This window comes from Lissotriton vulgaris, chromosome 5 (genome assembly GCF_964263255.1).
Source record: "Lissotriton vulgaris chromosome 5, aLisVul1.2, whole genome shotgun sequence".
NCBI classification, from domain to species: Eukaryota; Metazoa; Chordata; class Amphibia; order Caudata; family Salamandridae; genus Lissotriton; species Lissotriton vulgaris.
The window spans coordinates 1,344,858,978-1,344,886,420 of NC_141693.1; the positions used below are offsets into that span (position 1 = coordinate 1,344,858,978).

The 27,443-nt window shown below is 44.2% G+C and overlaps 1 protein-coding gene and 1 long non-coding RNA gene across 2 annotated transcripts in view; one reads left to right on the top strand and one right to left on the bottom strand.

The window, feature by feature from the left end:
- Positions 1-27,443, bottom strand: part of SYCP1 (synaptonemal complex protein 1) — a 5,090,281-nt gene that overhangs the window by 4,831,132 nt on the left and 231,706 nt on the right. The window contains exon 3 of the mRNA XM_086919665.1: positions 15,969-16,015. Within this exon, the coding sequence (XP_086775791.1) occupies positions 15,969-16,015 (47 nt within the window). The remainder of the gene's footprint in view (positions 1-15,968; positions 16,016-27,443) is intronic.
- Positions 22,056-27,443, top strand: part of LOC147712574 (uncharacterized) — a 112,027-nt gene continuing 106,639 nt past the window's right edge. The window contains exons 1-3 of the long non-coding RNA XR_015296007.1: positions 22,056-22,172; positions 22,866-22,928; positions 23,109-23,157. This is a non-coding gene — a long non-coding RNA (uncharacterized LOC147712574). The remainder of the gene's footprint in view (positions 22,173-22,865; positions 22,929-23,108; positions 23,158-27,443) is intronic.

Consider the following 27,443-nt stretch of genomic DNA (forward strand, 5'->3'; position numbering starts at 1 on the left):
ACACAGGGACAACATCATATTGTTTCTTTGTACTGCGATGAAAGGGGTGTGATAATTATGGTGTTTAATTCCTATGTCTTTTAACTCCTTTATTAACAGGGATTAATCAGGAGTGGTTGCTAACTCTCGATCCCTGTGAAGTGTACACAGAGTGAGTTAGGGGTATGTTATAACCTCATTAGATCATTGGTGTTCATTATCGTATCTACTTGTATAACAGGAGGTTACAAGTCACTGTTACTTTTGTATTCTTACAGTTACACCTCTATCCCTTCATCTGCCATCACTTACCCCCCCCTGAAGGATTCTTTTTCTTTACAGGTATATAGTTAGGTTAGGTGTACTTGAGATTTCTGTTTGTAGAATTGTCAGAAAAGGAAAGTTACTCATGAGTGTTTGTTTTCTTTTTGTCTTTTCCAGATCTCCCTCCCTGCTGTCCCCTTCCTTTCCTTCCTGATTCCTAACATCCCCCCCACAACATCCCTCGCTTAATTCGTTCGATGTACTGTGCCATAACGGCTATTCCAGTCATTGAATAGATTGAGAGGTGGAACATAATCTTCAAACCGATCCCAAAGACTTCACGTACAACAGATATCGACAGATCAGGCGTCACTAAGCGTTATTTTTTATTACAAAGAGTCTCTTGTATGTAATGAAGTGACTCTTCTTGCTAACAAAATGAAATCTGTTTGGAAAAAAAAATAGTTTGCCATCTGATGCACCCTCCAGATGTAGCCTGCGCAAGAGCCTCAAGAGTTTTCTCTGCCGCTTTGTTTTCCAATTAAGTTATTATAGCCCATAAAATCCACAAGAGCTGGAAACTAACATTGGTGATAGGCTTAGTAGGTTATAAATAAATACAGATCTTATCAGAGAACTGAAGTGTTTGGATCTCAGTTACAGTTTGGCGGAGAGGGTGCCAACTGTAAATCAGATATCATCAAACTAAAACGGACCTAATTTGTATTCAGAAAGCTTTAGTTTAAATGGATGATTTCAGGGTATCCCATCAAATCCCATTAAATAAGTTAATGTTAATGTTAATGTTAAATGGACTTGTACAGCGCACAGCTGCCCCAGCTGTAAGAAGTGTGTCAGTAAGAGTGATAGTTCTGTCACAGTGAGGTCGTTGTACATTAGCAGAAAAGGTGGGTTTTTATCGCTTTCCTGAAAGGTAGAAGTTCTTCAATTATTCGAATATGGATAGGGAGACCATTCCAAAGTCTTGCGGCCAGGTGTCTAAATGACCTACCGCCCATTCTTGCCAGTTTGAAGCGGGGTACTACTGCCAGGTTCTGTCCTTCTGAACGCAGCGTACGTCTGGGAACGTACGATGTGAGGAGGGAGGCAGTTTTAAGGATTTTGAACGCCAAACAAAGGGGTTTGTAATGGATCCTTTTTTCAACAGGAAGCCAATGAAGTTTCAAAAGGACAGTAGACACTGACTTGTAGCGTGGGATACCGGTTAGCGCTCTCGCTGCAGCGTTCTGAACTCGCTGGAGCCTCGCTTTCTCTGCTACGTTTGCCCCTAACAAGAGAGAGCTGGCGTAGTCTAGTCTAGACAGGATTGCTGACTGCACCACAATTTGGCGGGTTTGGTGGTCAAAGAACTTAAGGATGGGTCTAAGGTTGCTTAAGATACCAAAACAGGTAGCTGCTACCCTTTTGGTATGGAGAGTGAAAGACAGCTCGGTGTCCATCCAGACTGCCAAGTTTCTTACGTGGTCTCTACATTCGGGAGGTTGGTCGAGAGTTTCTGGCTACCAATTGTTTCCCCAGGTCGTTGTTTCTTTTCCCACCAGTAACACTTCCGTTTTTCCAGCGTTCAGCTGGAGACAGTTTGTTGTCATCCAGCTGGTGATGTCAATAAGTGTCTGCTTAAAATGTTGTGCACTAAGGCCGTTTTTATTGTCCAGTGACACCACCAGCTGGGTATCATCGGCATATGTCACTAGTGAGAGACCATGTTTTCTAGCTATTTCCGCCAAGGGTTGGAGATATACATTAAACAGGGTAGGGCTCAGAGCTGACCCTTGGGGCACACCCTGTTCAATGGGGTGTTCTTTAGACAAAAAAGGAGGGGTAGAGACTCTAAAGGATCTGCCCGAAAGGAAAGCTTTGAACCATTTGAGGGCAAGCCCTGTTATTCCTATCCCCTCCAGCCTTGATAGCAAGATCTCATGTGACACCGTATCGAAGGCAGCACTGAGATCTAAAAGAATCAGTGCTGCCGTCCCCCCAGAGTCTAATATGGTACGCAGGTGTTCTGTCACACTAAGAAGAGCTGTTTCAGTGCTGTGGCCCCGCGGAAGCCATGTTGAGATCTATCCAGAATGGCATTGGATATCAAATAGTTGGTCAGAATGGAGTTGACGCGGGCTTCTGCAATTTTTGCCGGCCAGGGGAGGAGAGAAATGGGTCTGAAGCTTTCGGGTAGGGCAGGATCTAGTGTGGGTTTTTTGATGATGGGAGTCACCCAGGCTTGGGTATGTTGGCTGTCGAGAAGGAAAGATTTATTATGTCTCTAAGAGGGCCTAAGACCGTCCAGTCGGAGTTTCTGAATAGTTCCGGTTTCAGGGGGTCTGCAGGTGAGCCTGATTTTATTTTATTGCATAGTTTGAGGAAGTCGGCTTGATTAAGTGCTGGAATTTCAGATAGGTTGGGCCCATTCAAGTCAGCTTGAGGAGCGAGGACAGTGTTTGTTGGGAAGGTGCTATAGATTTTCTTAATTTTGTCGATAAAAAAAGACGGAATAGTGTCACAAAATGCAGAAGATATATTAGGGTTGTATGTCGCTTTCTTAACACTGAGCTCTTTCAATATTCTGAAGATAGTTTGGGAGGCATTATCACTGTTCTTGATTTCCGTGGTGTAGTAATCCGTTCTAGTCCTGCAAATGTTTACAAATGTTCCGATGGTAGCTTTTTTGCATTTGAATGTAGAGGGTTTTAAGTGAGGGATCATAGTCTCTCCTCCATCTTTGTTCCACTTTTGTATTAGTGAATATCTTTATTCGACAACTTGATCACCATAAAAGAATACATATAAAATACATTTCCAATACACAATAAAATATTAAAATACAGTAAAAGAATAAGGTGCAACACAATCACCAATTTGCTACCAGCAGATATGGCATCAGACCGTTGGGCCCCCCGACTGCAGTTTCAGTAAGCGGGATCGCGTCATCCATGCACTTCCCAAGAACTTTGCTACCCCACAAATCATAAAGGAAGATGATGAGTCCGTGGAGAGTACACGAAGAGCCTGTCTATGGCACCTCAACCCCAGTTCCCTGCAGACAGGTTTCAGCCAAAATTTCCGCGCCCCTTTATAAGCTGGGCAGGCAAAAAATAGATGGGCCACAGACTCTGTTGGTGCTACACAGCCAGGGCATGAACGCAGGGGGGCACCATAGTTTGACCACCTCACCATAAAGTCATGCACCGGAAGCGTCCCATATCGCAGTTTTAGGTATAGTGCACGATCAAAGGGTTTAGTTATCAGGTCGAGGAAGGGCTCCAATTTCCTCACCCATTTAAATAACAAAAATTGGTCCGTGAGTGAGCCCCCATCCGTGGCCCTCAACACATTACTCTGAACCCAGTCCCAGTATAACTTTTTGATCACATCCTTTGGTGGCGGCGATTATGACTCCCAAGCATCTCTTAGCCCTAACTTAAGAACCAAGTCTTTCAATTTATTCAACCATCCAATTTTTTTTCCCGTGTCCAGTAAAAGAAGATCGTCCAGCCCCTCAGCATATTTTGCAAGCTCTTCCGTTCTTCTTAAACGGGTCCAAAAGAGCAACGGGCGTAGCCTTACCAAGTCCTTAAATGCTCTTCTGCCCAGATCTAATCTCAGGGGAATTAGTGGGGTGGAAGCAGGAAGAGCCACCACCTTCCTTAGAAAATTATTTTCCGCTGTCGATAGATCTGATACATTTTCGAACCCCCAAAGTTCAGAGCCATATAATGCAGCTGGGAGAATCTGACCCTCGTATATGGCCATGGCCGGGGAGACAGGTTTACTACATGATTCACGGACTTCCCTCAGAATCACCCCCGATACTCTTTGATGACTGAGTAACATTTTGGCCAAGTGATCCTTCCAGGTCATTCGGCTGTTTATCCGGACACCAAGGTAGTCAAAAGACTCAACCAGCTCCAAAGGGGCACCATTAAGCAGGAAATTATTTTTGAATCTTTTAGAGGGGGAGAGTGCCATCAATTTAGTTTTTGAGGTATTGATGGTTAAGCCTCGGGCGGTACAGAAGGAGCTAAACCGGTTCAAGAGTTTTTGTAGACCCACTGGGGATTTGGAGATTAATATGGTGTCATCGGCGAAGAGTAAAGTGGGGATTCTTTCCCCCGCCAGGGATGGGGCATCCGTCTCCTCCCCCTTCAGATGATCCACCACTCCATTCACGAATAGGGAGAAGAGGGTCGGAGCCATAACACATCCCTGACGTACTCCTCTCCGCACAGGGATCCTCTCTGTCAATTGTCCCTGGGGTCCCCATCTAACCTTCGCGTAATTCCCCTCGTGGAGCTTTACGATAAGGTTCAGGAGACCACTTGGGAAACCCATCTCTCCTAGAATCTCCCATAATTTTGCCCGGGGGACCAGGTCAAAAGCCGTCTTGAGATCTATGAAGGCCATATATAAACTGCCTTTCTTGATGGTAACTGCCTTCCAATAGATAACAAAAAAACGAAAGACCTGGTCCATCGTGCCTACCTTTCTTCTGAACCCCGCCTGTAGGTGAGAGAGAATACTGGCCTCCTCCATCCAATCTCCTACTCTTGAGATGATGACCCTGCCGACCACTTTCTGAATTATGTCTATCAGACTAATAGGTCTGTAGTTCGCAGGGTCGTCTCTTACCCCCTTCTTGAACACGGTTACTACCTCTGCCCCTTTCCAGGAGTCTGGCACCTGGTGACCCCTGGTGATCAAATTCATTATAGTAGCGATTAATTTAGCCCAAGCCTGCGGCTCCGCTATCAACAGGTCTCCAGGAATCCCGTCCTGTCCAGCTGCTTTCTTTGGGGTTAGGTGCCTGATCGCCATCACTACTTCCATGGTCGTAAATGGAGGATCGTCCACCCCAGAGAAAACTCCATCCCTCAAACTATCTGCCCCAGGGCTAGTTGTTTCCTCATTACCTCCATAAAGGGATGAGAAATGATCAAACCATTGCTGGCTGGTTATATGTGCAGCCAATGGTTGCGATTTCCTCTGCCTAGTTCTATTGATCAGGTCCCAGAAAAGGTTCGGGTTCCTACTACTTACAGCATTGGATAAGTCCTGCCAATGCTGTTCCTCCCACTCCCGCTTGGCCAATAATAATACATTTAGGTATTCCTTCCTGGCCGCTCTAACCAGCAAAGGATCCCCAGAAATCAGGGCTTTTGTCAGATTTTTCCTTTTGCCCGTACACAGGACTGTATACCAAGGTTTAATAGAAGAGGGGGGATTGACAGTCTCCCTATTGCTTTTCCCTTTCGAGATGAAAAATTTGCCAACATGATCAATTGTAGCTTTATAGGTTGAGTCAAGGGAGGGGTATGGGACCCTGCTGGTCTGATTTTCACCCACCCAATCTTCCAGATCAGAAGACAAGCCCTCAACCAATAATTTTATCGCCCCTAAATCTTCCTCCTTGAGTTTAGCCTTATCCCATTTTAATCTACGGTTGTTATTATAGGGGATAATCTCTTTAGATGTTTTTAAGGTGACATTCATCCTCCTATCTTTAAGGGTGCCCCAATAAAACTTGCAGCACAAGGGATTGTGATCGCTATCCTGGCTTGGGAGGACTTCCATGTCAATAAGCTCTGCCCAAAAATTAATATCCATTAGGATATAGTCAATTCGGGATGGCCCAGTAAGCCTATTAAAGGTCAATGCCCCTGCCTGGTCGGATATAGTCCTGCCATTGAGGGCTCTTAACTTGTGAACCCTGGTCAATGTATTGATTTGATTAGCCCTAGCCGACCACCTCCTAATGGGGGGCAAGGATAAACTTGGGATGGACCATTTTGAATCCTCCTCTTCAATGCCCAAGGGGTCATCTCCGAGGAGGGGTTCAAACGTGCAATTAAAATCACCCCCCACAATAATTTTTGCTGTTGAAGGGCAATTAGCTAAGGCGGTGTCCAGGGCTGTTAAAGTCAGAGAGGTAGAGTCCCCAGGTGTCCCTCTAGCATAGACATTGAAAATGTCAAGCCTACTACCCTCTAACTTTCCTCTGGAGGAGAGATGGAGTATATCATTACACTCCAAATTGTGGCATGTGACCACCCAATCCAGTTCTACTTTAATCCAGACCATGAGACCACCCGCTGGTCTACCCTTTTCCTTACTTACTGCTGACAGAAAATGGGTTGTATACCCTGATTTGTGTAATGGTGATAGGCTCCAAGTTTCCTGAAATAGGCAAACATCGAACCCCTCAATGAACGTATGCCACTCTGGAATGTCTAACTTCCTTTTTATCCCCGCAATGTTCCAAGAAAGGAAATTTATTACCCGCCGTCCATTAGGCACTATGGTGGACCCCCCCCCATTCGCACCCTCCTTATCCACCCTGGTCTTACATCTCCCCCCCCTCCTGTGCCGGGTGAATAGGTGTTACGAGGCAACCAACCATGCTAGTCATAGGCCCGTCAAAGGAAGGAACCTCTGTAATTTTATTAATACTAACAGTTTGAGCTGGAAAAGAACTACCTTCCCCTATACCTATGCTACCACATGGTCTTGTTGGGGCCCCCCCACCCAGAAGTTCACTTGCCTCCCCCCCAGGCGCTGAACTTCAATCGCAATCTTCCAGCCCAGAAAGCTGGGAAAACCGATTGTAAGTGTCCAGTGGGGTAAAAGGTCTCAAATGATTCATCCTGGTGCCATGGTACATCGTATGTCTATAAGGGACAGTAGACCAGGCAGAGATCTGTTCAGGTACCAAGGAAAAGTGTTGCCCAAAATGGGTACAATTGTTATTGTAGGGCAAAGTAAGGGGTGGTCTATAAGAATGAGGTTTATTTGGATATCTAAATGGGGTGTCCTCTGGCCTAGGATAGAAGTATGTTAGGGCCCGAGGAATGATGCAAGTTCCCCCGTTTCCTGGTGGCCAATTTAGGATATAATCAACGGCCCGAGGGTCTCTAAAATTGACCACCACTAGATCCCCCTCCATATTTTTAGTTCTACTCCCCAGCCAGTTAATCCGTCTAACATGGACTATATCTCCATCTATGTTGGGCGCTATCGGCCTATACGTCCTTAACCAATGAATAATTTTATTCTTAAGGTCAACATATCCCTCATTCTTATTTTCTGCTAGCTGAGGGACCCCTGTTAGGACCACCACAAAGGGCACTGCTTCAGGGGGAATCTCCACTTGTGGCACCTTTTTGCGTGGTATTCTATTATTACTAGTTTCCCCTTGTACATCCTGGTTGTTGCTTGCCGGGACCTTAGGAATAGATTTATTTGAGGCGCCACCCGATTCAACTACTGGTGTCTTTACATGTTTAGGAGGCAGTGGGTTTTCGGAGGGAAGGTCAGCTCTACCCTGGGGCTGAATAGTTTGCTTGGCCGACTGAGCTGGGGCAGGTGGGTTCTTTTGGACAGAGGTAGGGGGGGCCTTATCGGGGGTGTAGGATGCACCACCCCACTCCCCTGGGTTTTTGACAGAGTGGCCATACTAGTTATAGCTGCTTTCAATATGGTAAGTCTGATTTCCACCTTTTTGATAGACTCATTGATTGGTACAAGGAGAGATCTCAACAAAAACTCCAAGTTTCCTATCAATGTGGGGGGAGGTAAAGTATCAGCTGCTGTATCTCTAATATTACTGTCAGAAGCCACCACCTGCATGGCTACTTCAGGTAAAGTACAAATCAATGATGGTACTACTGCTGGTGTAGAATCCCAAACCTCTGCTGGGATAATCTCAATTGAAATGTTTTTTTTTGCCCTTTTACCAAACTCAGTATGCGGGGTTTTTGCTTTACCTGGGGCCTCCCTAAGTTTTCTCCTTTTTTTACTAGGTGGTGGGCGATGAATCTGAGCCGCGGGTAGAGGCTTAAGTTTCTGTTTCCTAGGTTTAGGTGTGGCCCTAATGCGACTAGGACTAGGGGTAGGAGAAACTATTATGATATTATCCACAGGCAGACAAGGTGTGGATACAAAATCACGGAACAATAGTGGGACGCCTTCTAGACTAGCATTGTCCTCACTCAAGTCTACTGAACCTCCTTCCTGGGTCATAACAAGCAAGGAGCTATCCGTGAGGGGTCTATGCTTCATGCTCTCAACAGAGCGACGGCGCTCTGCCCTACGCTCTGCTAGAATAGAGTCCTTTTCGCCCTCACTCTTCTTCTGAAAATAGTTCTCCAATGACCCATTGCGTAATCTACCTTTTTTTCCAGGGGTATCCTCCTCTGTCGTCATATCCGACGAAGCAGGTCAGGGGCCACTGGGCAGCAGATGTTAGGGAGGTGGCCCAGCCCGGCCTCCTCTGGCCTTAGAGGGCCCGCCCTTGTCCCGGGCTTCTCCCAGCGAGCTCCCGCGCGCTCCCGCGCAGCGGTATTCACACGTTATTTTATGGCTGTTATGGTGATGGACGGGTTGTCGGGGCGGGGCGGGGAGGGAGAGCAGCCCAGGTGGAACGGGCGGGGTTACTGGGACTCCTGGGAAATGTAGTCCAAGCCCTCTTGCTCGCAGCCCTCAGCCCCTGTTTTACCCCAGCAGCAGCTAACAGCCCACAAAGGAGAGCGCCCCTCTGCGAAGCGGGACCCGCGCAGCGGGTTCCACGAGGCGTTGGTGGAGATGCAAGGAGTCCACGGGCAATCCAAACAGCAAGGCAGGTTTGTCAAGGTGTCCCACGAAGTGCAGGGCAGGCCGGTATTTGATCACCCGGTCGTTGGGGGCGGGGCGGGGAGGGAGAGCAGCCCAGGTGGAACGGGCGGGGTTACTGGGACTCCTGGGAAATGTAGTCCCAGCCCTCTTGCTCGCAGCCCTCAGTCCCTGTTTTACCCCAGCAGTAGCTAACAGCCCACAAAGGAGAGCGCCCCTTTGCGAAGCGGGACCCGCGCAGCGGGTTCCGCGAGGCGTTGGTGGAGATGCAAGGAGTCCACGGGCAATCCAAACAGCAAGGCAGGTTTGTCAAGGTGTCCCACGAAGTGCAGGGCAGGCCGGTATTTGATCACCCGGTCGTTGGGGGCGGGGCGGGGAGGGAGAGCAGCCCAGGTGGAACGGGCGGGGTTACTGGGACTCCTGGGAAATGTAGTCCCAGCCCTCTTGCTCGCAGCCCTCAGCACCTGTTTTACCCCAGCAGCAGCTAACAGCCCACAAAGGAGAGCGCCCCTCTGCGAAGCGGGACCCGCGCAGCGGGTTCCGCGAGGCGTTGGTGGAGATGCAAGGAGTCCACGGGCAATCCAAACAGCAAGGCAGGTTTGTCAAGGTGTCCCCACTTTTCCACAAGTGTTCCACTTTTTTGCATTCCTTCTTTTGCAGGGAAAGTACTTCATTGAACCAGGGACTAGATTCATGTGTACGCGCTTTGATCCACTTAGCTGGTATCAGAGAATCTAAGGCCTTTTTGATCCACTCACAAAAGTGCTCATAGTTTTGATCAAGGTCTTCGCTTAATTGGGGGGAATTCATAGTAAGGAGTGCATGGAAGTCTTCAAGGCGAAGCTTCCTCCAGGGTCTTTTCAGGACTTGCTGAGTGGGTATTGAGTTAGTGTCACTAGCAAAAGGGATGGTCATAATCACCAAACAGTGGTCGGTCCAAACCATCGGGATGGGGGGGGGGGTTCAGCAGTCGCATTATTTAGATTGGAAAAAATGGGGTCTAAGAGATGCCCACCGCTATGTGTTGAGCCACTCACTAACTGTCGGAGTTGAAAAGCATCCAAATCAGCTAGCAAGGTATTGATCTTGGTATCAGAGGTAAGATCAAAATGAATGTTTAAGTCACCTATAATGGTGAAGTTGGCAGTGTCGGTGATCAAAGAGCATAAATGCTCCAGGAGCTAAGTAGTGAAATTCGTGCTTGCTCCCAGGGGTCTATATATCAGACTAAGTTGAGAGTTTATCTTAATTGTGAATCGTGCACATTCACTCTCCTTAATTTCTAGTTTCAATATGTGGCAAGTAAAGTCCGATTCAGCCATGATTGCTATACCCCCTCCCCTGGTGTGTCTATTCAGCGTATGTGTAGTATATCCTACACATTGCGAAATAATGTAATGCTAACCACCAGCAATGGAGATTTAGGCCTGTCATCCTTTTTTTTTTTTTATTGAGCAGAGCAGAGGTCAGTGCAAGAAATACAAAAAAGTACCTATATAACAAACATACTTCAGCAGGGATTATTATACACATCATCAGAATAACATCAGAATAAAATCAAGCGCAATAGACGAAACACAGCTAAAACCAAAGAACCAAGAACATTCAATTTCAGTTACACTTATACAGTTTAGCAGCTTCAATAATTGACACATGGCTATTGCAAAAAACTGAATACTCTCCTCCAATTGAGCCTTTAACTTAAAGTGCCAAAGTGCTCAAGTGCTAAAGTGTATAAGTGCTAAAAAAATTTTTTACGTGCAATCGTGCCGTATAATTTTTACTAGAGTGCTATTTTTTTCCCGGTAAATAGTATTCGTTTCTATACCTCAGACCCTGTGTGTTCTTAGTATATTCTTGTGTGAAATGCTATGTGGTGGTGGTAGATGCACCAATAGGAAAATATTTCCAAATATTCATACATTTTCTCGTTGACCCTACTCTTTTAGCATACGCCTCTTCAAATCTTTTCGTCCGTCGCATTTTATTTATCCATTTAAAATAAGATGGTACCTCCTCTGACCTCCAGTTTTGAAGGATTAGAGAACGGGCGACTAAAGTGCAGATTGCAGTGAAAGTTACTTCCGTACTAAGCAAATCCTTTCTCTTTGTTGAAATGCCAAACAAGGCTATTTCGGCTTCCGGTTCAATTACTTTGTTTGTGGCCCTGCTGATTGAAGAAAAGATCTTAAACCCAAAAAGCGAACAGCTTCGGGCATGTGTAAAAAATGTGCAATCAATCACCCCCCTCATGAAGCTGACATCTAAAGCATTTGTTTTCTACTCCCAAAAAGTGTTTGCTTAATGCTTTAGCAGTGAGGTACGCCAGCCAACAGGATAGGAACAACATTCTTTTAAAATTGGCCGCTCTGAGAGACTTACGACACGCTTCTGAGATCCGCTCCCACTCCTGCCACGAGAAGGAACAGTTGGTTTCCAAGGATATTTTGGCCAGGATTCCGTCGACTAAAGGAGAAGCTTCCCCTTCCTAAGGAATTTATACCAATTCCCTAATCTTTTTAATTTTACTTTGTATAGGGCAATAGCCAGTGGCATTTCCCCTGCCGGCACATTATATTTATGTATAAAATTTATGATTTGAAAAAATTCCAAAAAACCCGTTTTTAGTTTATTATCGGACCTGGCCAGAACCTCCTGCCAAGTAATGAGCCTCCCTGAAACAAAGAAGGACCCCAAATCCCCAAAGCCTGTCTCCATCCATTTTTGAATTTTACTTGAATGGATTTGAAGACCAAGGCTCTTGCACTCCTCTATTCTCAAATAGCGCAAACCACCCCCCAGTTCCTGATTAAGAAAGGACTGTAATCTTTTTGTTGTATCTCTAATGGTCTTATATCTGGTCTTCTTTGGTAACTTTGCTGTTTTTAAAAATATCGAAACTTGCAAGCCTGCCTCATGGACTTTTTTTTCATTAAAAAAATGTCAAGCTGTCTACTAGGTGGCAATAAGCGAGCTGCAAGATCCAATATTACGCCTGTGTAGTATGTTCGTATATTTGGGAACGCTAGGCCCCCTTGTGTAGTTATAAACAACAAAAGGTACCAGAGGGTCTCAAAACAAACACCGCCCAGAGGTGTACAGAAGTTGCCCAAACACCCACAGCTCAAACTTGATTCGGCACAGGAGGCTCTCAAGGGATGAGGAAAATACCCATCAGTCACCATTCGGATCCGCCCTTCATCATTTGGGATTTTATCCGAACCACCCGTCCGAGAAAATCAGTGCCACAATCAAAGGTCAACCCGGTGGTAAGGGGGTCCCTTTGGTGGTATTGACAGTAACAGTGTGGTCTACCACTCGATGTTAATGAGTGGACAAAGACATGGGACTGGGGTGTGCAGTGCAAGAAAAAGTGAGTGAAAAAAGAAGAAACCAAGACAAAAGAGTGTGTTAAAATTGGTTTAGAAAAGCACGGAATGTTATTTATTCTATGTGTGCCTTAAATACCAAGATTAAAAGTATGTATGGCCTTAAGCAGTCTGGTTATGTAGACTGCCTGAGGTAAGGGTGGTCGACATGTTTCTGCAATATATGGACTATTGCGTCCTTGCTTTCATCAGGACCAGAACTAAACAAGTTAGAGCTACTGCACAACGTGAAAAAATAATAAGTGAGGTGAAAAGGTGACACAAGGAAATATAAGACAAGTGCACACGGTCACCTGAATAATCCAAATGCCCTTACAGTCTGTGTCGATCACTTGATCTGTAAGGTAGACTGGCCTCACCCCACCTGGCAGCGGCTCAGGGGAAGATGAAGCACCGCTCTTTCCGTCGGTACTCCAGGGCCGGCGTCCTAGCCTCCCCAGTCGGCTTGGTTTCTTCTTTTTTCACTCACTTTTTCTTGCACTGCACACCCCAGTCCCATGTCTTTGTCCACTCATTAACATCGAGTGGTAGACCACACTGTTACTGTCAATACCACCAAAGAGACCCCCTTACCACCGGGTTGACCTTTGATTGTGGCACCTCTGGGCGGTGTTTGTTTTGAGACCCTCTGGTACCTTTTGTTGTTTATAGGTTCTTTGGGGATTGTATCCAGAGCCTGGTCTATAAATCTCCCCGAGGTCCTCCCCCATCGTAGTGTTTTTGTCCCCTTGTGTAGTTCCCAGCTGTAGTGTGCTTAATTTCACCCTTGCAACTTTCTTATTCCAAACAAAATCCCTGACCATTGAGTCAATTTCCCTAAAATACAGCGAATTAATTTTTGGTGGAACATTTAAAAAAAGAAAAACCAACAAAGGAAGGATCAACATTTTAATAAGTTCGACCCTGCCAATCAAAGTTAAGAGAAGTAAAGTCCATCTTTCCAATAGAGTTCTAATTTTGTTCCGAGTTGCTAAATAGTTCAAGCTATATAGTTGATCGAATTGATTGGAGACATAAATACCTAGGTATCTGATCGGTCCGTTATTCAGTGCTTGCGATCTTAAATTGGATGTTAAAAAATTGCAGTCCGAATTCAGAACTAGCACCTCGGTGTTATTCTGGTTGACCTTGTAACCACCAATTCGTTCAAACTGATTAAACTCTTGGAGAGCATTATCAAAATTAAATTTATCGGGATGAAGGTATAAAATAATAGCATCTGCAAATAATTTAACTTTTGACATTCCTTCTATAGGTGCCTTGATATTTGGGTTGCTTCGTATTCTTATTGCCAAAGGCTCAATAAAAAAGGAAAACAAGATAGGGGACATCGGAAAGCCTTGCCTGGTGCCACGGTTGATATTAATCATTCCTATCGCGTTGGCGTTAACTACCACTTTTGCCTGCGCATTCTGATATATGTTTTTTAACATGCTTATTATCATTTCTGGAAACCCAAATTTTAACAAACCAATAAAAAGTGCCTCCCAATTCACCAGGTCGAAAGCTTTTTCTGCATCAACCATTGAAATTAAAGTTGGAATTTTATTAACCAAAACAAAATCTAACGCCTGAATTAAAAACCCGGTGTTTGATGACATGGACCATCCTGAAACGAAACCTGACTGGTCAGAATGAATTAACACCTGAGCAATTGGTGTAAACCGCTGTGCCCATATTTTCATAAGAATCTTAAAATCGGCATTAAGAAGACTGATCGGTCTATATGAATTGACATCTTTCTCGTTTTTTCCCTTTTTAACAAAACTAACAATAATGGACTCTTTAAAACTCGAAGGAACCGCATCTCCCAATCGAACAAAATTAAATAACTTAACCAGAAAAGGGGTCAGTTCCTTAACAAAAGTCTTGTAAAATTCGATTGGGAGCCCATCTGAGCCACACGCTTTTGCCCCAGCAATTAATCTCACTATCTCTGAAACTTCCGAAGCTAAAATTTCGCTCTTTAATTGTACTGATGATGGACCAGGTAAAATGGGGAGATTTACTTCTTCAAAATACTTATAGATACAATCAGGCCCAACCATGTACGTTGTAGAGTATAACTTAGAATAATGGTCCAGAAATACCCGAGCTATGTCATTTTTTTCCCTAACAATATTTTGCGTTATAGGATCGATGAGCTCAAATACAGTGGCTTTCTCCTGTTTGGTTTTAGTTTGCCCTGCTAGCATCTTTCCCACCATTTGGCTCTCCTTGTAAACTCTCTGTTGATACGTTCTAGGGCTATTTATTTCTTGTATTACAAAAAATTCTATGAAGGCAGCCTTCCCCTTGCCAATTGTAATGTCGCATCCTCCCTTCCCAAATTACTATTATTCATAGCATTAGCCACAATTTGGTGGAGGTTGTTGACCTTGTCCCACCTTCCTTTCCTCTGAGCGGCTGTGTGTGCGATCATCTGACCTCGGATAGCTGCTTTAAACCCGCCCCAGACTGAGAAGATTTCTGCAGTGCCTTCATTTAGGTTAAAAAACTCTAATATCCAATCTTTTGTTAGGGTCACCCAGTTATTGTCTTGGAGGAGTAGACGATCCATCTGCCACCTGGAATAGGCCTCTCCTCCCCCTTCAATCACACACTAAAGTGATATTAAAGAATGATCTGAGAAGCTGTTTATCCTTATAGAAGTGTCTGACACCAACAATGATCGTGAATTAAGAAAGAAATCAATCCTTGAGGCCGTATGAAATTGGTTAGAATGGCACGTAAATTCTGCCGCTAACGGATTACCATTTCGCCATTGGTCCACTAACTGATGTTCCTGCATTAGGGCTTCCAAGACTTTCCTAGTTTGTGGTTTCAAATCTTTTTTGTTTTTATTAGAGTTATCCTTTTTAAAATCTTGGATAAAATTAAAGTCCCCACCCAATACTAATTTTCCCAGGATCCCTCTAAGTAGCTCAGTAATCCTCATTAGTGGCGTGATATCGTCACTTATCGGGCCATAATAGTTAACAAAATGTAAACACATCCCATTTAGCTTGGCCTCTACCCAAATCCATCGCCCCATTGGGTCTCTCTTAATTTGTCCAAACTCCCACGGAAGACTACGACAGCAATATATGGCAACTACTCTTTTAGCTAACCCTGCCGAGGCAAAGAAAGCATGGGAGAAACACCTGGGAAGATATAGATTTGGACAATTTGATTTCAGATGGGTTCTTGAAAAAATAAAACCTGTGGTGAACAGAAAGCCAACCACCTTATTAGAGCGCCGTATTTGGACTTATTCAGCATACCATTAACATTGATAGATAAGATATAACACTTATTATTCATTTTTGTCTAAGTTTTTCAAACATCTCTCTACACCAATTCTCACAATCTTTTAGTTCAATGCCACTGTTACTGCTCTTTTTACTTAGGCATGTCATCCTAATTGATTTGGAGGTGAAAGCAGAAGAATGTGGTGGAAAGGCTATTGTGTTAAAATAAGTTTAATACAGCTTTGAGAAAAAGTACAAGGAACTTCCAAGTTCACCAATATAAAACTATTGAAGGCTTTTAAATCTATGTAAGATCCAATCTATGCTTCTAAAATTAATATACAAAAATCCTACACTGTATGAGAACAAGAAACAGTAAAAGACACTAATAAAAAAAAGATTTAAAAACAGCATTTCTTAGACGAGACCAGCTCTACATTTGAAATATACAGCACCTTATTAAAAACATATCTCAGCTACTAACCTCTTCCTCTATTACAGGCAAATGCTTCACTTTCTGTGAAAATGAATCTGGAAAATGAAAAATTAATTATTTTGGTCATAATAATAAGCACAATTGTGTGCTGTGTCAGAAAAATTCAAATATTAGAATGGTAGAAATGTTGTATGTAAAACAAACCTTTTAAGTAATCAAAATGACAATACCACCACAAAATATTCTTCTGCAATGTTTGCTTTTGTTATTCTTAATTTGGCATTTCCAGGAAGAATTGTTCAGTAAAATCTGACCTATTTTCTGCTTTGGAGGTGACCTCTATTTTGGACGTTCTGGCCTCCAGTTTAAGTTTTTTACCTGACCAATATTGGTAAAAAAAGAAGTGTTCCGTGGCCCCTGTATACTGATGGGAATATTCTACACTTCGTATCACAAATTATTTAAACAGCGGGTCATAGGGAAAATATTTGAAGACCAAACAGTATTCTATCCCTTACTGAACCTTACATAACAAACAAGAAACTATTGGTGTAGGAAACGAAAAGAAATCGGACAGCAACAGACTAAAATGTTTTGGTCAGAGAAGTCCCATTAAAAAGGACTGAATCCCATCAGCCCACAGTGGTGGCAAATTTCATCATCTGGGATCTCCTCTTAACTGTAAATCTGAGTGCAGCCAAGGGCTACACCCTTCTCAACATAGGAAGGGAGGTCACAGATGTCTTCATCAGTGGCCTAAGATGGTATCCACTGTGGTCCCAAAAATGATGAGATAAGATTCTGATTTGAGAGGGGCGATGATAATTGCAGTGCATGTAGATGAATGTGTAAAGAGGTGAAACTTAATATTGACTACCCGAATACTGAACAATTTTAATAAGCGCTATCCTGGTGTCAAATATAAAAACAGTGCTTATACAGTTTGAAAAAAATACCTGTAAAAAGTCCACAAGGTGACAGGTCTACATGTTTCAGCCTATGGATTCTCTAATCATCAGGACCTAACCAGATGAAATCGCTACTGCAATGTAGTACTTTAAATGTGTGAAAACTAAATACAAAATCTCAAAAGAAAGTGGTTGGTTCAATACAACCTACAATCAACTGTGTATCCTGAAACCAGTTCAATATCACAGGAGTATTGGACACCATTCCTAAAGAAACACAAAATGCACATGTAACTATTAAAGACCAAACAAATATCAATTGCCGTCAAAATCTATATCATCTTGACATTACTGTTATGATGATGTCAATATATTTTATTATATATATCAAGTACCACTAGGTGTACATGTCACAGGAGGTATTTTACAAAATGTTGTCGCACTTACCTGTCTCTATGCGGGAGTACTCCTCACCTCACCTGGCATCCGCTCAGGGAATGAGGCACCGCTCTGCATTACAGGTGAAAACATAAAAAGCTACAATCAAGAGTCAAAAATCTCTGAACAGTGGCTACCTATCATATTTACAAGACATTGTCACGCACAATTCTGACCAATGGCAAAATCCAGGAGCCTCTGATTACCAAATGGAAAAATGTGTATCTATGTGTCTAAACAGGCAACCCTAAGTAGTATACTCCTGTGTCTAAAACCACAAGAATAGGGCAACCTAGCCTGTATGGGTGTTTCCATAGACAAATGTTGATACTGTATAAAATATCACTATGTGTCTCAGTGTCCCAAATGTGCTTAAAGACGGGTTTTAAATGTCCAATCTACCACGGTGGTATCTCTATAAAAAATCTTTTTTAAAAATCATGAGCCATCAAAAAGTTAGTTATCACTAAGAGGACCACTTTAAAGGAGTAAACATCTGACTGGCAAACAATCTATTTTAAGATCGTTATTCGTAAATAGAGGGAGGGGGGCTCAAAGAGATTTTGCTCCAAACATGCAATCCCTCTTCTAAAAAGAACTGCTCTTTAAAGTTTCAAAAGCTAGTTAACAAGATAATGCAAAATAGCCGGCCTGATCACTCCTTACCTGTCCGTTGGTACACCTGGCTAGACTGAGCCAGAAGGGGAGGTAACCAGATGGGCAGGCAAGTTAGTTTAAATACTGCATGTTCCCGCCACCTTCATTGACCACAGGGTGTGTCTCGTCCAGATAAAAAGTATTTTCGGCGCTGGTTACTGACGTCAGCAAGCCACCAGCACAGCGCTCCCATAAGTTGTAGTTATTCACCAAGAAACTACTCTACACACACAAAAGCGCTACACTGCCGCCTCCCGTCGCGTCATGACTATTACTGCGCATGCTCATATGTGATGTTGTCATACTGAGCTAAGGATACTTGGGAAATGTGGTTCTGCCATGATTCAAACGTGCTTAAAGGAAATGAATAAAAATGAAAAATTAACCCACGCTTATAGTTATAAAAGCAACATGCTCCTATAAATGGCAAACTGTTGGAAACAATGCAAGTGGATGTATGCAAATCACACAACGCTTCCACCGGTTGTCGCGACTTGGCTCTAGCTACGCAACTCTCGAGTGATGTTGTCATACTCAGCTAAGATACCTGGGAAGTGTAGTTTAGCCCTTAGCCCTGATTAAAATTCAAACGTGCTTTATGAAGATGGAAACACATTCATTATTATAATGGCAACATACCTATATAAATAGCAAACTGTATGGTGTACAGGTAGCTGTATGCAAATCAGCTGCACCCTCACTGCTGTTGTACACATGGTTCTCTGAACAGAGGTTTGGGTTTTGTCCCTACCAATTTGGGTGACCCCTTCCAATTGAGATGTGAATTGGCAAAAAAGTTTGGAAAATACGCCTACATTTCTTTTTTAAATCTAGAGAAGGAGAGACAGGACAATTGTCTACGGAATCTAGTTCTACCAACACAGGTCTTAAAAAACCTTCTACTTTCAATCCGCCAGCACATCTGGTACCTGAACAAGTTTTGGTCTTTGAAAAAGCAGTGACCCATGACATTATGACTCTTTGTGATACTAGAAGTAACACTTATCAAAATCTACTCGCAGTAGAGAAACAAGCTCTTTGCACATTATCTAATGATACTCTGATAACAATCAAACCAGCGGAGCCATCGTGGTCCTGGACACAGAGGTGTATCGAAAGGAATGTCTCAGACAACTTCAAGACAGAAAGGCCTACCGTCCTTTGACTTTGGATCCCACACCGAGATTAACTACTGAAATTGGAGATCTCGTAGAAGAAGCAAAGACAGAGGGCTGGATAACAACACAAGAAACCAGTTTCTTGGTCACAAGCCACCCTGTGATGCCGTACTTCTACGTTTTACCTACAATTCATAAGACTCAAAGGCCCCCTCTGGTTCGTCCTATTATCTAGGGAATCTGGTCCTTTTTGGAACCCCTATCAACCTTCGTCGACCACTTTTTACAACCTCTGTTTAGAGAAATGTCTACCTACCTCCAGATGATTAAGAAACAGTGAGCGACCCAAAATACCCTTGAGGGCTTGGGTAATTACATAAAGGGGTAAGGATGCCTTCAAGGGAATTCGTTTGAATGGTGTTTGTTAATTTTAAATTAATTTGGAAGGATTACTTAATGATCCCTATATGTAGTTAATACATCACATAAAAATGACTTGGTTATTTTAAATGATCTCAGTAAAGTCTTGACACATAAACAACATATAAACAACCTTTGTTGTTTATATGTTGTTTATGTGTCAAGACGTTACTGAGATCATTAAAAATAACCATGTTATTTTTATGTGATGTATTAACTACATATAGGGATCATTAAGTAATCCTTCCAAATTAATTTAAAATTAACAAACACCATTCAAACGAATTCCCTTGAAGGCATCCTTACCCCTTTACCTACCTCCAGGACACAAAGGACACCCTGAGAATATTATCGGACATTGGATTCAACACTGAAACTGACTTTTTGGTCAGTTTCGATGTTGATTCCTTGTATACATGTATTCCACAAGAAGAGACTCTTGAAGCAATAAGAGGCCTGCTGGATGCTAAAGATTTAGATACAATCACACCGGTACATTTCATTATGGAGTGTGCCAGATTGGCAATGACAGAGAACTTTTTCAGGTTCGAAGAGACAATCCATCTACAAATCTCTGGAACATCGATGGGCAGTATTTTTGCGCCCGGCCTAGCCAATCTTTATGTCCATCTGTTCGAGCAAGAGTGTGTACTTGACCACAGCAATCCATTCAGGGACCGGGTTTTGCTGTGGAAAAGATACATCGACGACATTTTTGTCGTATGGCGAGATACAGCTGCCATGATTCTAGAGTTCCATGCCTGGCTCAATACTAAAAGAACAAGTTACTTACCTTAGGTAACGATATATCTGTAAGAAACAGTAGTTAGTATGGGGATATTCTAAGGTAAGGAATCTAATACTAACCTGTTTCTTTCAGATACAGATTCCTCAAATTTACAGTGGAATACAATAGGGTCAGTCTGCCCTATCTTGACATCCTTATCTGTCCGTCACAGGGCAGATTGGGCTGCGAACTGAATAGAAAGCCCATGGCAAAAAACTCTGTGTTGATATTTGAAAGTCACCATCTGAAGGCACTCCGCGAAAATCTGCCAGTAGGACAGTTCCTGCGTATACGTAGGAGCTGTTCGGACAAAGATGTTTTTGAACAGCATGCAAAGGCACTGTCCACACAACTGAGGAACTGGCAATATCCTAAGCAACTAGTTAGGCAGGCGTGGAAAAGAGCTTCTAATAATAATCAGGATTCTCTTTTAGAACCTCCGACAGAGAAACCACCTCAGGGTAGGTTGACTTTTGTTAACACATTCAGCGTAATGTCTAATCAGGTACAAAGATGTGTGCGGAAACACTCGCGGATTCTAAAAGTAGCCAATGACACAATACCTGCTCCTCTTTTTTCATTCAAGAGAGGTGTGAGTCTCCGGGATAGCCTGGTCCACACTCAGCCTAAGAACAAACCTCTAGAACCCGGTAATACACTCTGGGATCTTCCTCCGGTGCAAGGACATTTCCCATGCGGATCATGCACTGCGTGTCCTCAAACCCAACAGACCAAGACTGTAGACATTGGAACTGCAAGACCATGGGCACTTAGAAGACACACAAATTGTAATACCGAAAAAATGATCTATATGATCACATGTCCATGTTCCCTTCATTATATATAGGGATGACAACGCGCAAGGTGAAATTACACATCAATGAGCACAAAAGCACCTTTAGGTGCAACAAGCAGGCCAGGAGACTGAAAAATCATGTTCTCACAATAAACATAAGGCAGAGGATCTGAGCTGGATTATTTTAGAGCAACCTTTTATTCCATTGCATGTCAGTGACGTCTCTAGGTTTTTGCTTATTAAAGAACAAAGATGGATTTTCAAACTCTAGTGTGATAGTCAGGGGCTGAACGATGATGTACCTTGGGTAACACTGTAGATATTTTGGTTAAAATCTGCTGGATCGTGTGAGGAAGCCAGGTTCCTCTGATTTAATGCTGATTCAGTGCTGAGTTTGTGCTCCTGTCTCCCTTTCTCCATCCAAATGTCTTTGTTTTCATCTTAGAGGAGAAAAGATGGCGTAATGTGAAGATAGGTCACCAGCAAAACTGTAACGATGTATTCCTGCCTTATTTGACAGAACTGCATCATGATCCTAGATGCTGATTTGCATACAGCTACCTATACAGTTTGCTATTTATATAGGTGTGTTGCCTTTGTAATAATGAGCGTGTTTCCATCTTCATAAAGCACGATTGAATTTGAATCAGGGCTAAGGTTTAAACTACACTTCCCAGGTATCTTTAGCTGAGTATGACAACATCACCTGAGAGTATGCGTAGCTATAGTCATGTCGCGACGACAGGTGCAAGCGTCGCGTGATTGGCATACATCCACTTGCATTGCTTCCAACAGTTTGCCATTTATAGGGGCATGTTGCTATTATAACTATAAGCGTGGGTTCATTTTTAATTTTTATTAAGCATGTTTGAATCTGTATCATGGCTAAAGGCAGAACCACATTTCCCAAGTATCCTTAGCTCAGTATGACAACATCACATATGAGCATGCGCAGTAATAGTCATGACGCGACGGGAGGAGGCAGCGGCGCGCTTTTGTGTGTGTGGAGTAGTTTCCCGGTGAACAACTACACCTTATGGGAGCTCTGTGCTGGTGGCTTGCTGAAGTCAGTAACCAGCACCGAAAATGCTGTTTATCTGGACGAGACACACACTGTGGTCAATTAAGGTGACGGGAACATGCGGTATTTAAACTAACTTGCCTGCCCGTCTGGTTACCTCCCCTTCTGGCTCAGTCTAGCCAGGGGTACCGACGGACAGGTAAGGAGCGATCAGGCCGGCTATTTTGCATGATCTTGTTGGCTAGCTTTTGAAACTTTAAAGATCAGTTCTTTTTAGAAGAGGGATTGCATGTGTGGGGCAAAATCTACTCGAGCTGCACTTCTCTTTGAACCCTCCCCTCTATTCACGAATAACGATCTTAATTCAGATTGTTTGCCAGTTAGAAGTTTACTCCTTTAAAGCAGTCCCCTTAGTGATAACTAACTTCTTGATGGCTCATGATTTTTTTAAAAGATTTTTTGAAAAGATACCAAAGTGGTAGATTGGAAATTTAATAGCCGTCTTTAAGAACATTTGAGACACTGAGACACATAGTGATATTTTATACAGTATCAACATTTGTCTATGGAAACACCCAAACAGGCTAGGAAGCCCTTTTCTTGCGGTTTTAGACACAGGAGTATACTACTTAGGGTTGCCTGTTTAGACACATAGATACACCTTTTTCCATTTGGTAATCAGAGGCTCCTGGATTTTGCCATTGGTCAGAATTGTGCGTGAAAATGTCTTGTAAATATGATAGGTTGCCACTGATTTTTTACTCTGATTGTGGCTTTTTATGTTTTCACCTGTAATACAGAGCGGTGCCTCATTCCCTGAGCGGATGCCAGGTGAGGTGAGGAGTACTCCTGCATAGAGACGGGTAAGTGCAACAACATCTTGTAAAATACCTGATGTGACATGTACACCTAGTGGTACTTGATATATATAATAAAATATATTGACATCATCATAATAGTAATGTCAAGATTATATAGATTTTGACGGCAATTGACATTTGTTTGGTCTTTAATAGTTAAACATGCATTTTGTGTTTCTTTAGGAATGGGTCCAATACTCCTGTGATATTCAACTGGTTTCAGGATACACAGGTGATTGTAGGTTGTATTGAACCAACCACTTTCTTTTGAGACTTTGTATTTAGTTTTCACACGTTTAAAACACTACATTGCAGTAGCGATTTCATCTGTTTAGGTCCTGATGATTAGAGAGTCCATAGTCTGAAACATGTAGACCTGTCATCCTTGTGGACTTTTTACAGTTTTTTTTTTCAAACTGTATATGCACTGTTTTTATGTTTGTCACCAGGATAGCGCTTTTAAAATGGTTCAGTATCCGGGTAGTCAATTTTAAATTTCACCTCTTTACACATTCATCTACATACACTGCAATTATCATCACCCCTGCTAAATCAGAATCTTATGTCATAATTTTTGGGACCACAGTGGATACCATCTTAGGCCACTGATGAAGACATCTGTGAGCTCCCTTCCCATGTTGAGAAGGGTGTAGCCCTTGGCTGCACTTGGATTTGCCGCTAAGAGGAGATCCCAGATGATTAAATTTGCCACCACGGTGTGCTGAAAGGATTCAGTCATTTTTAAAGGGACTTCTCTGACCAAAACATTTTAGTCTGTTGCTGTCCGATTTTTTCGTTTCCTAGACCAATAGTTCGTTATGTAACATTCTACATTTATCACTATCAGTGCGGATCCTACAATGCTTAACTATAGTTTGCCAGTGAAGGAGTTTCCACATGCAATAGGTCTCGCCTTTGGGACCTTATAAGTGTTTAGTTATGCAGCATATTATTGATTATATTACATTAGCCATAAAAGATATTAATGTTTGGGGTAAAATAGGACAACTGAGAGCACTTATATACCACCACTCTCACAACCCTCAGACTATCAGTGTATCTAAGTGCTGGTAAAGTGTTTACGGGTTGACTTCACTGTAGACTAATCAAAGTATGTACAGTCAGCAGGCCTGCCTTTACAAAATGATTCTTCGCAAAAAATACTATCAGCACAAGGTTCTGTCATTCAGTCACTTGGCTAAATGTTCAAGTACAAGAATTAGCTTGTAAGCAGTCACACCAATGCAAGATCATGCCATACAGACACTGGAATCATGTGCAACAGTACACGATCCTGTGGGGATCTCCTCGGCCTGCATAAATCAGCACAAGGTCGTACAATAGTCACTTGAACTTTACATGGTGGTATGATTTCTTAACATAGTCACAAACCCTGTATGTAATAATACATGTTTTGTGGTGCACAATAACTGGTACTAAGCCAGTCATTGGAGGATCCTGCTATGCAAAAGGAACAGTCAACTTCCTCCTTTCATGTACAGACAGGAAGAGGAGAGTAAAGTAAGACCAGTCTTTAGGTTTAATTTTGTTTTTTTGACATTATGCAGCAAAGAAACAACATAAAGCACCTTTAGTACCTGTGAGGCTTCTGCGCTTAAAGTCTCTGTAGAGTCCGTATTCAGGAGAAACTTTGAGCATACAGCCATGTCAAAGAACAGGTTAAAAACGAATTCAGAACTACCGCAAGGGTTTGATGACAGCACAAGGAGATGAAAAAAAGACTTAGTCTATCTAGGGACATAAAACTAGAGTTTAAAAAAAAATAGTTTAAGCAGAAAGTCATTATGACTGCAAAGGTGTAAAAACGTCAGATAGATAAAATAATCAATCTAAACATCCATAATATGCAGAGGTAATCAAAGTGCTGTGGGAACTTAAAACCACTCATGACAAACAAGCTTTTGTCTTATCAAAGCGGTGTGCATTACAGAACTGTAGAGTGGCCAACACCCTCGTTCAATCAGGCAGCTTGTTCTTCCTTATTATGCAGTCTCAATAAACCATCAATCAATCATTGCATTTCTAAAGCTCGCTACATACCTGTGAGGGTCTCAAGGCGCTGGGGAGGGTTCTACTGATCGAAGAGCCAGGTCTTGAGGAGTCTTCTGAAGGCCAGCAGGTCGTGGATCTGTCGTAGGCTGGTAGGGAGAGCGTATTTAGGATACGAGGAACTGAGGCGAGGGTGAGGCTGGCAGAGTGGAGGCTGCAGGTGGGGGTGTGGAAGCTGAGTCGGTCGTTGAGGAATGTAGTTCCGATGTTGTGTAGCGCTTTGTGTGCGTGGATGAGAAGTTTGAAGGTGATCCTCTTGTTGACGGGGAGCCAGTGTAGGCCTCTCAGATGGGGTGTGATGTGGCTGCGTCGGGGGACGTCGAGGATCAGTCGTGCCGAGGCTTCTGAATTCCTTGTAGTCGTCTCAGGAGCCTGGTTGTTGTTCCTGAGTAGAGGGCGTTCCCGTAGTCGAGTCTGCTGGTGACGAGGGCCTAAGTGACGGTTTTTCTCGTGTCGAGGGGGGGGGGATCCATTTGAATATCCTGCGGAGCATTCGAAGGTGTTGAAGCAGGTCGCGGAAACGGCGTTGACTTGCTTGGTCATGGAGAGGGCGGAGTCGAGGATGACCCCCAGGTTGCGTGCGTGATCGGTGGGTTCCGGGGCAGTGCCTAGCGATGTGGGCCACCAGGAGTCGACCCAGGCTGATGGGGTGGGTCCGAGGATGAGGACCTCCGTCTTGTCTGATTTCAGCTTCAGTCTGCTGTCCTTCATCCAGTCGGCGACGGCCTTCATTCCTCTATGGAGATTGGCTTTGGCGGTGTGGGGGTCTTCGGTGAGGGAGATGATCAGCTGGGTGTCGTTGGCGTAGAAGATGATGTTGAGGCTATGTTGTCGTACGACGTGGGCGAGCGGTGCCATGTAGATATTGAACAGCATCGGGCTGAGGGAGGATCCCTGAGGGATGCCGCAGATGATCTCGGTGGTTTTTGAGCAGAAGGGTGGGAGGCGGAAGCTCTGGGTTCTGCCGGAGAGGAAGGATGTGGTCCAGGCCAGGGCCTTCTCTTGTAATTCCGTCGTCATGGAGGTGTGCTGCTAAGGTGCGGTGGCAGACCGTGTCGAAGGCTGCTGATAGGTCCAGGAGATTAGGGCGGCTGTTTCTCCATTTGTCCATCATGATACAGATGTCGTCGGTGGCGCGATGAGGGCAGTCTCGGTGCTGTGGTTGCTGCGAAAACCGGATTGAAAAGGGTCCAGGATGTTGTTGTCTTCGAGGTAGCGGGTTAGCTGTTTGTTGACAATCTTCTCTGTCACTTTTGCCGGGAACGGGAGCAGGGAGATGGGCCGGAATTTCTTGAGGTCCTCGGGATTCGCCTTGGGTTTCTTCAGTAGGGCGTTGATCTTGGCGTGCTTCCAGCTTTCCGGGAAGGTTGCTGTCTCGAAGGAGATGTTGATTGCTTTCCGGAGGTGGGGTGCGATGGTTGTTCTGGCTTTGTTGAAAACGTGGTGAGGGCAGGGGTCGGATGGGGATCCGAAGTGGATGGAGTTCATGGTTTTGATGGTGTCTTTGTCGCTGACGGTGGGACAGGCGGTCAGGCGCTGGTGCAGGTGGAGGTCGCGGGGGTGGTAGTCTCGGTGGTGGGTGCGGGGGTGTCGGGAGTTGAAGCTGTCGTGGATGTCGGTGATCTTGCGATGAAAGAAGGTGGCCAGGAAGTTGCACAGGTCCTGTGATGGTGGAATGTCGTTGGGTGTTGGGAGTTGGGGTTGGAGTGTTCTTTCACGATGCTAAAGAGCTCTTTGGTGTTGTGTGCGTTGTTGTCTAGGCGGTCCTTGAAGGCGGTCCTCTTGGTGGTCCTTATGAGTTGGTGATGTCTGCAGGTGGCGTTCTTGTGGGCTGTGTGGCTGTCTGGTGTTCGGTCGTCGAGCCATTTCTTCTCCAGCTTCCGGCAGTTGCGCTTGGATGTCCCGAGCTCTTTGGTGAACCAGGCGGCTTTCTTGTTGGTGTGGTTAGTTGTGGAGATCTTGAGAGGGGCGAGGGCGTTGGCGCAGTCGTTGATCAACTGTTTGAGGTTGGTTGCGGCGGTGTCGGGGGTCGATGGGGTCGCGGGTGGACTCAGGGAAGGTGATTGTCAGTTAGTCCTCGGTGACCTTGCCCCAGCAGCGGTGTGGCAACTGTTGGGCGCGGTGGTGTGTGGTGGGTTTCTTGAAGGTGAAGTGGACGCATCTGTGGTCGGTCCAGTGGGGTTCGGTGGTGCGGTTGAAGGAGACGTGGGGGTTTGCGGAGAAGAAGGGTTCGGCGGCGTGGGTGGGGGTCGTCACGAGCTGTTTGAGTCCGAGGTTGTTGAGATTGTCGATCAGGGCAGTGGAGTTGGCGTCGTTGTTGTTCTCGAGGTGGAATTTAAGGTCCCCGAGGAGGACGTAGTCCGTGGAGGCGAGGGCGTGGGTGCTGATGAGGTCGGCGATGGTGTCGTTGAACCGTGGTCGTGGTCTGGGTGGTCTGTAGACCAGTGT